Source organism: Penaeus japonicus, unplaced genomic scaffold (assembly GCF_977035675.1).
Source record: "Penaeus japonicus unplaced genomic scaffold, GWHDUDI00000001_assembly GWHDUDI00000026, whole genome shotgun sequence".
In the NCBI taxonomy this organism is placed as follows: Eukaryota; Metazoa; Arthropoda; class Malacostraca; order Decapoda; family Penaeidae; genus Penaeus; species Penaeus japonicus.
Genome location: NW_028234428.1, coordinates 25037448 through 25046349, shown reverse-complemented (window position 1 = coordinate 25046349; position 8902 = coordinate 25037448). Strand labels below are relative to the sequence as shown.

Here is an 8902-nt window from a genome sequence, read left to right as displayed (position 1 = left end):
TTACCAGTCAGTGCTGAGGAGATCATCGACACTTGTGATATGTTGCAAGTAGCTGGTGACGACATTGAACAGGTAACTTTTTTATTTCTTTCTCCCCATTAGTTTTTTTCAAGAAATTTATATGATTTGCAAAGTTTGAGTATATGTATTTTTTGTTTTTGAAGATTTGTTGTAACTTTGATTTTATTTATTTGTTTAGTAGCATGGAAGTATAGGAATTGTTTTCAGTGACAACACATTTAATATTTATTGATATTCTTCATCAGGTGCGATTCTTCTTGGTAGACTGTCGGCCGTCAGACCAATACAATGCCGGCCATCTCCCAAATGCCTTTCACCTTGACTCTAGCCTGGTATGTATTCAACAGGAAATTCATTATGGGTACCATGAATTTCAGTACAAAAAATTACTCCATTAAGTCTAGCTTTGTGTACAGTTGTTTTTTATCCCATTGGCACCAGGTGATGTGATATGTCATAGGAATATTTCACTCCTGTTTGATAATGTCCTATCACATCTTGATCTTTCCCTTAAAAAATATGTTTTAAATCTTTACATATGTAAATACTCATAGGAGTTGTATAGACACATTTTTCTTCACTTGTGAATATGATATAAACAAATATGAAAACCTCCCACTACCACCCTGTTGTATTGGGCGGCTAAAATTGGCTCTTAGAGGTGCATCACAGCATTGCACCAGACAGATGAAACGGGAAAGATCTTGCACCAAGTCATTGTTTTCTAGTTAGCATAGCCAGCAAGTGGAGCTTCCTGGGAGCAACATAGCAAGCATGTACAGCTTCCCGCCGGTAATATAGAAAGCACGTTCAACTTCTCACTGACAGTTTCTCATGGCTCGAGGCTAGGCCTCTTTGAGCAATTTTCACCAGCCCTATTCTACAGTGTGATAGAAGAGCTTTTGGGAAGTCAAGAAAAATGTGTATGTACAAATGAAACTACAATGCTTATATGCCAGTGTAACAATGTGCAATGTGTAAATATGGGGAAAGTCCGTGATGTGATAGTACGTCATCCTTTCTGTTGTGAAAAAATATGATGATGTGATCTCATGTTAGCCAGTGTGAATAGGTTAAATTGATTGGTATTACTGTTAATTATCATTATTGTCACAATTTTGAGCAATTTGCAATAATTTCCATATATAACATGGTTTATGGATTTAGAAGTATTTTGAAGTCTTTTTGTTGTGTGTTGAATGAATCAAATTTACATAAATACTCTTTCCTTTGCTTTAAAGAGTCTGGTTATTCTTATACATAATTTTGTTGCCAAAAATGTACAGTTCATAGTCACATGCAAGTTAATAAAGAAGCATTGAAAATAGGCCTATTCCTGTAGAGCCCAGATAAATTTCTCTGAATTCAAATAAAAAAATTATTGTGGCATAATTTTGGAAGACAAGTGTTATTAAATTTTATGTATTGTTGATTTCTATAGGACCAGCAAATCACATCTGAAACTAAAGGACAATATTATGAAATGCTAATGCCACTTCCAGATGCTCCAGCACCCTGCATCCTTCCAAACTGCCGTCCAGGGCCTCTTTATGGCCCAGCGTCAGGCCGTAGCCTCGGAGACCCCTGGCTGTGGCCAACACCTCTGTTTCATTGGCTCAGGGCGCGAACAGGAGGACCAGTACGTGCACATGGTTGTAGCTTCCTTCCTACAGCGCAATAGCCAGTATGTCAGCCTGGCCAAGGGAGGATACCATGGTGAGGGATAGTGTGTTTTAGGTGATGCCTTATGACTAGGTGGTCAGGATTCAGGGGAAGCAAGAAAAGAAGATAGAGGGAAAGAAAGAAATAGACATAACTTTTATCTAATTATTTAGATATGAATTTATTAATGCTACCAATATCAGTCACCAAATGTATCTGATGCAATCTTATCTTAAAACAAACAATTAACAGAACTTATCAAGGACCAGTGGCAGCATTCCCCGTCCACTTCTGTAGCTAGACGAAAGCCTGACTAAACATTTTCTCTCCCTTCATTCAAACTGACTAAACATTACTCTTCCCCATCATTCATTCCCCAAAAGCCATCCATGACCTGCTTGTCCACAACATCAACGAGAGCTTGGCAGACCACGACTCCAAACGGTGCTTGGTCTGCGCGCCCGATAGCCAATCCCACTCCTCAGAACCTGCCGACCAAGAAGACTTTACCATCACCACCAAACCCCAGCCGTCACTCATGAACAAGTTTTCATCCCTGTCGTCAGTCTTCAAGATGAGGGTGAGTATCTCTAGACTTGTCAGCTTGGGCTCATTTTTTACTTCATGGTATTTGTAACTGGGAATAGTAGCTCATGTGTATGCCTGTATATGAGTAGTAGCTTTCTGTATCTGCATTGATGTCCATAGGTAAATGTGATCATCATATCATCATTATCATCATCATAATTACTTATGTCATGAATTTGTACATATTTTTTCAGTGTATATTTTCCAAGATTATTCCCCTTATATAATTCATATTATTCATAGTTTAAGAGAAATTTTCACTGCATGATTTGCAACAGGAAACAGCACTTTGATTATATCTCAGGTCAGAATGATGTTATATTTTTATATGGGTATGATTTAATTTTGTTACATGTTCTGCCAGATTTATTATGATCTTTATATTGTTTTAATGTTTGCAAATTACTTGATATGTTAGCTGTGTCACAAAATGTACTTTGTTCCTTCTCCATCTCTGTCTGCTTTTCTTTCTATGTTTTCCTTGATTTGATTATGTTGAAGGAAAGAAAGGGATTAAAGATAATAAGGATGATAAAATGTGGAGTAGAGTTTGATATTGTCTGAAGATAGTTATACTTATATCCATTCAAGTCTTTATAATGGAAACTATTTTTTTTGTGAGTGTGTTTTACCTGATGTTGTAGTAACAAACTACCCACTGATGATATATATATATATATATATATATATATATATATATATATATATATATTATATATATAATATATATATATTATATATTATATATTATTTATATATATATATATATATATATATATATATATATATTATAATATATATATGTATATATATATATTATATTATATATATATATATATATATATATATATATATATATATATATATATATATATATATATATATATATACACATATATACACATATATACACATATATATATATAATATATTATATATATATATATATATATATATATATATATATATATATATATATATATATATATATATATTCTCTCACATACATATATATACATATATATATATATTTATATACACACACACACACACATATACACAGGTTCTCTTTCTCTTTATATGCATATTATGTTGATATAATTAATGAATTCATACAGCCTAAGACTTGATTTAATCTATTAGGAATTAGAAGTTTTAAGAATTTAGCGTATCTATAATTTGTGTTCGAACATACAAAGTATTTATTCCTTTATTCATAGATGTTCATATAATTTACTCAGATTTGTCTAACATAGCAGGGAACGAAAGAGTACATAGAGTTACATTACTAGTATATACAGGTTCTGTGTTAGTGTTGCTTGAAAGTGAAAGTGTAATCCAAACAGTCAGTAGAAGCAGCTAGGTGGATTTAGTGGTTTGCATCCAAAAATAGTGACAAATTCACATTATTACAGATGATGGTTGAAGGAAACTGAGACTTAGCAAATTTAGAAAATGCACATTTATCCCAAAACTTCCACTAGTAAAACTCTTTTATCTTTATGAATTTATTGTTATTTTTTATTGTATCTACGACTGATTTTTCTCTGAACCCATGCAGTCACCACCAGCAGTGGTAGAGAAGCTTACCTCATTTGTTGGTAAACCTGGTATCAACTCAGAACTTAGAGGGAAATTTTCCGGCTTTGTTGCAAAGTCCACAGCCAGTACTGTGAAGTTGAAGGAGTCGAACCCAGAGCAAAGCAATGCACAGACTTGCGGGGAGTCTTGTCAGGAGGAAGGTCCGAGTTCTGGGCAGGTGTGAAGCTGGAATATAAGTTTGCTGATCAATAAATCAAAGCAAAAATCCTCTGCATTTCCCCCTTTAAAAAAAAAAAAAAGTTTTTTGTTTGTATTTTTTCTTTGCTGTCTCTTTACTTTGTGTTTTGTATGTCTTGTGCAAGTTTGCCTTTTTTCTTTGACATAAGGTAGTGCCAGTAATGGAAGAATACTGTTGCTTTTGTTTTTTTTTATTTTACTCAAGTATTTATGTTCATATGTATAATAATAACTTGGTGCATTGTCTGTCTTGTCTTGTAACTCTTAACATATCAATGTATTATTTAGAAAGGGGTGAACCGTTTAAAATGTTAAGGTTGCAGTTTTTTATGATATTAAGGCACCGCTTTTTTCCATATATATATATATATTTTTTTTTGTTTTTTTTGAAGTGAAATATACTTTTAGAAACTGCTGTCTTAACATGTGTGTACACTAATGGTGAAAATAATTTGGATACCTGGCAGACCTAGGTGGATTATCAAAAGGTAGTCAAAAAATGAGATAGTGAAAATTACTTGTGAACTGCCTTTAGGAGCAGATGAATCAGGGACTTCTGTAACTGTGAGAAACAGTTGATAGAACTAATATTATGTGCTTTACAATTATTTTTTCTTTTCAAAAAATGTCTAACTACAAACATCACAATGAATGCCCTTGTCTTTTATTTATTTTGTGGTTCTGCTACTCTTAATTGGTACTGTTTGGATACTGGTTGATCATTGTATGGTAGAACAACCCTTAACCCACACAGGACGGGTGGTACAGCATGTGTACCGCGCATTCAAAAGCCCAGTGGCCGGGCGGCACAGTATTGTGCCAGCCATTCAATTGATTTAGGCCTAATAATTCGAACGCCCCGGCATTTGGACATTCAAGGCTAGAATTCCCCCGTCGGGGATGGGTTAAGAATATTCTACTATTGACAATCATTTTAGCTTAAGAGTTAATGGCATTGTCTGTGGCATTCATAGTCTACACAAATTGTTAGATTTGTTCATTAGCCGATATCTTCTCGTAGACTTCTGTTGGAATCCGAAACCGTTGCTTCCTCCTCCTCCTCCTGTCCCCTTACTTTGTTCCCTTCTCCCTATCTCTTGCTTCCCCTTTCTCCTTCTACTTGCTCCCTCTATCTTTTTTCGTCCCCTTGCTTCTCCCTTTAGTTCTTTCCTTCATCTTCTCCTTCCTCCTCCACTTCCTTGACCCTTCTCTTCTTTGATCCTCCTCCTCCTTCTCTTTGTTGTTGTTATTATTGTTGTTGTTGTTGTTGTTTTTATTGATTTTGATGTTAATGTTGTTATTCTCTTTCTTATTTTCCTTATTCTTGTCCTTCTTCTCCTTCTCCCTTTTCTCCTTCACCTTCTCCTTTATTTCCTTCTCCTTCTCCTTCTCCTTCTCCTCCTTTTGCTCCTTCTGCTGCTGCTCCTCCTCCTCCTCCTCCTCCTCCTCCTCCTCCTCCTCCTCCTCCTCCTCCTCCTCCTCCTCCCTCCTCCTCCTCCCCCCCCCTCCTCCTCTCCTCCTCCTCCTCCTCTCCTCCTCCTCCCCTCCTCCTCCTCCTCCTCCTCCTCTCCTCTTCTCCCTTCCTCCTTTCTCTTCCTTCCTCCTCCTTCTCTCTCTCCTCCTCTTCCTCTCTTCCTCTCCTCCTCTCTTCCCCTCCTCCTCTTCCTCTCTCTCCTCCTCCTCCTCCTCTCCTCCTCCTCCTCCTCTCCTCCTCCTCCTCCTCCTCCTCCTCCTCCTCCTCTCCTCCTCCTCCTCCTCCTCCTCCTCCTCCTCCTCCTCCTCCTCCTCCTCCTCTCCTCCTCCTCCTCTCCTCCTCCTCCTCCCTCTTCTCCTACCCCTCCTCCTCCCCCTCCCCTCTCCTCTTCCCCTTCCTCCTCCCCTTCCACCTCCTCCTCCTGTATGTATTTTTTTTTTTATCATGTCTCCTTCATAATTTCTCAATTTTGAGTAAGATGGTAGAGCAAAATGTTAATTACATTGCTTAATTATTATTATTTCTTGCCTCTTTAACAGCTAAGGTTTTGTTTGGTTTTATCTCTGTATTGGTGTCCCCTCTCCATTGTCAGTGTTTGCTTTTGACTTTGTTCAGTATCCTTTTTTTTTTTTTTTTTTTTTTTTTTTGTTCATTAGTCTAGATTTGTTTCATTTGATTTATTTATTTTGCTTGTTTGAATTTTAGCTGACTTTATAAAGCCTCATACTACAGCATTAGGCTCCTTATGTTGGTGTATTAATACAGACAACACTAATGTAATTACAGTTTAAAATGGATAATTATCATAATCTTGGTACAAGAAAATCATTTTGATTGATGTACAGCTGAATCCTGCATGGTGATGTGTGCATGTAGTTTACCTTTGCAGTGAGGAGTAAAAGCAAATGTTCATGTAATTTCTGTTTTGAAATTTATGAACTTCATTTGATTAAACATCATGTATAAAAAAAGTTAATACTAAATTATAGCATGATTTTGATACAGATCAGTACAGTTTATGCAGCAAAGAAGTAGAAAGATTTATACTTGATGGTATGTACAGAGAGAGAGAGAGAGAGAGAGAGAGAGAGAGAGAGAGAGAGAGAGAGAGAGAGAGAGAGAGAGAGAGAGAGAGTGTGTGTGAGTGAGTGAGTGAGTGAGTGAGTGAGTGAGTGAGTGAGTGAGTGAGTGAGTGAGTGAGTGTGTGTGTGAGTGAGTGAGTGAGTGAGTGAGTGAGTGAGTGAGTGAGTGAGTGAGTGAGTGAGTGAGTGAGTGAGTGAGAGAGTGAGTGAGTGAGTGAGTGAGTGAGTGAGTGAGTGAGTGAGTGAGTGAGTGAGTGAGTGAGTGAGTGAGTGAGTGAGTGAGTGAGTGAGTGAGTGAGTGAGAGAGTGAGTGAGTGTGTGTGTGTGTGAGAAAGTATGAAAGTGTGAGTGAAAGTATGTACGAATAATGTAATCTTTGATCATTTTAGTATTGGTAATTAGAATCTCTTAGATGTCACCAATATTGATAAAGTACTCAAGGAAACTGTGTCTACAAATGGATGTTATGTTCCTAGATTCATTTTCATTTTTATCTTTGCCAGTCTGTGGAGATGAAGGAGAAATTAGTTGAATACATCACAAACCCCAATGGTGATGGAACGACAGTGGACAGGCATGTGAGTGCACAGGACAGGGGCAAATTGTACCGCAACCAAGGAGACGTCTTCAGTATCGAAGATGACGATGGAGATGGTAAGACACTGGATGATATTGCATTTGAAGTCTTTTTATTTGGTTTAATATATGTCATTTGTATAAATTCTTAATGAAATACTTGTCTCATTAACGGGGTTCAGTTATTATAGATGAGTGATAGCACTCTTATACTGTATTTGCTGTCATTGAAATTACTAGCTATCTATTCCTTCAGTTGTGTGATTATACATAACTAAATGCTTATTAGTATCAGAATGCATTTATACCAAAAATATACTAATATTACCATAAGCCTAGAAAAAAAAAGAAAACATGTCTTAACCCAATGACGACGGTGCGTCACACTCGTGTGACACAGCTAAATTCCAGATGCCGGGGCGTCATGCCAGTGTGATGATTACAATGCAATATTGCAATCGCCCGGCATAGGGGTTTTCGCTTAGCACGTGCCCTGTCGGGAAAGGGTTAAGATGGCCAGACCAGCACATCTGAAATATCTATTTTTTGTGCTGTTAGATTTTTTTTGTGAAAATATAAGTGTCTTTAAAACATTCCAGTATTTTAAGACTTTCTTGATTTTTTTATAAACATGAAAGAAATTTGCATGAGATCTAGAAAAGAGCATTTGTGCCCCTCCACCTTGGGAATGTTTCATGGGGTCAGATCACCTCTTTAATGCATTTTTCCTTTTGTTAAAATTACAAGCTATTTATTCCTTCATTTTTAATGCCCTACCATGCTAAATGCTAATTAGTATCACATATAGACTTTTATATCATACCATGTTGAACATCTTAAGATGTGGCCTGTCCTGGAAAGATTAATAACTAATAAACTGTGTTCCACAAGAAGTGCACAACCTATAATGTAATTGCAATTGTATGCTTATTCCCCTTTTTTCATTACCAATGTAGGAGGCGGTGGTGCTGATGGCAGAGAAAATGACCGCCTGGAAGTAGTCAAAGTATCTCAGTGGCTGAAGAAACCAGATGTCATAACCTCATTTGCATGTCATCAGGTCAAAGAAAATGGGTACATGTACAAGTGGTAAGACTATAAGGATTTTTACCTTTTCTTTCTTTTTTTCTTTTTTATAGTTATTACTAAACAGAAGTAAGACTGAGAGAGTTTGTTAAAATAAAAAAGACATAAGAAAGTAAGACAAAAGAAAGAAGAGAGAGAGGAAAAGAAGGAAAAGAGAGAGTTAGTGTAGTTGGTAAAAAGTTGTGCAGTAAAAAGTGTATAAAAGTAAAAGTTAAGGTGTAAACCAAAATAACAAAGCATAATAATTTTGTTTGTTTGCTGTGCAAAGCACATTTGGTTATATCATCCTAGTCCATATTCCCTGTATTTCACCATTCTCCTTACGAACTGCTTACGGATACACTCCTGTTCGTCATCCGTGAATCCGAAACCAAGAACCGTCGGGCTCCATCCATGCCGGCATCCAAGGCAAGACCACCATCAAGAACAGACACAAAAGAAGTGACAACCACACCCATCACCTCACAACCAATCACGAAGGAGAGGTATGGACAGAGGTTATGGAGTCAGAGTCTCGGTTCTCTTCTGGGTCCGAAAAGTAAAAAAATCAAATTAAATTTATTTTTTTTGTTACTAAGAATAGCTTCTTATAAAAAGGTAGCTTCTGTAGCCTGCTATTTTACTTGATTTTAAT

At 36.6% G+C, this 8902-nt stretch overlaps 1 protein-coding gene across 2 annotated transcripts in view; it reads left to right on the top strand.

Annotated features, from left to right (window-relative positions):
* TBC1D23 (TBC1 domain family member 23) overlaps window positions 1-8295 on the top strand; it is a 14298-nt gene extending 6003 nt beyond the window's left edge. Inside the window, exons 8-14 of one of the 2 annotated variants that reach the window (XM_086552177.1) lie at window positions 1-72; window positions 267-353; window positions 1524-1737; window positions 2067-2263; window positions 3833-4030; window positions 7110-7260; window positions 8139-8295. The exon at window positions 1-72 is cut by the window's left edge and continues 93 nt beyond it. In XM_086552177.1, coding sequence (XP_086408303.1) covers window positions 1-72; window positions 267-353; window positions 1524-1737; window positions 2067-2263; window positions 3833-4030; window positions 7110-7260; window positions 8139-8275 — 1056 coding nt within the window. In that variant the 3' untranslated portion in view covers window positions 8276-8295. The remainder of the gene's footprint in view (window positions 73-266; window positions 354-1523; window positions 1738-2066; window positions 2264-3832; window positions 4031-7109; window positions 7261-8138) is intronic. The other variant, XM_086552178.1, reaches the window with a different exon arrangement.
* Window positions 8296-8902: the final 607 nt, after the last annotated feature.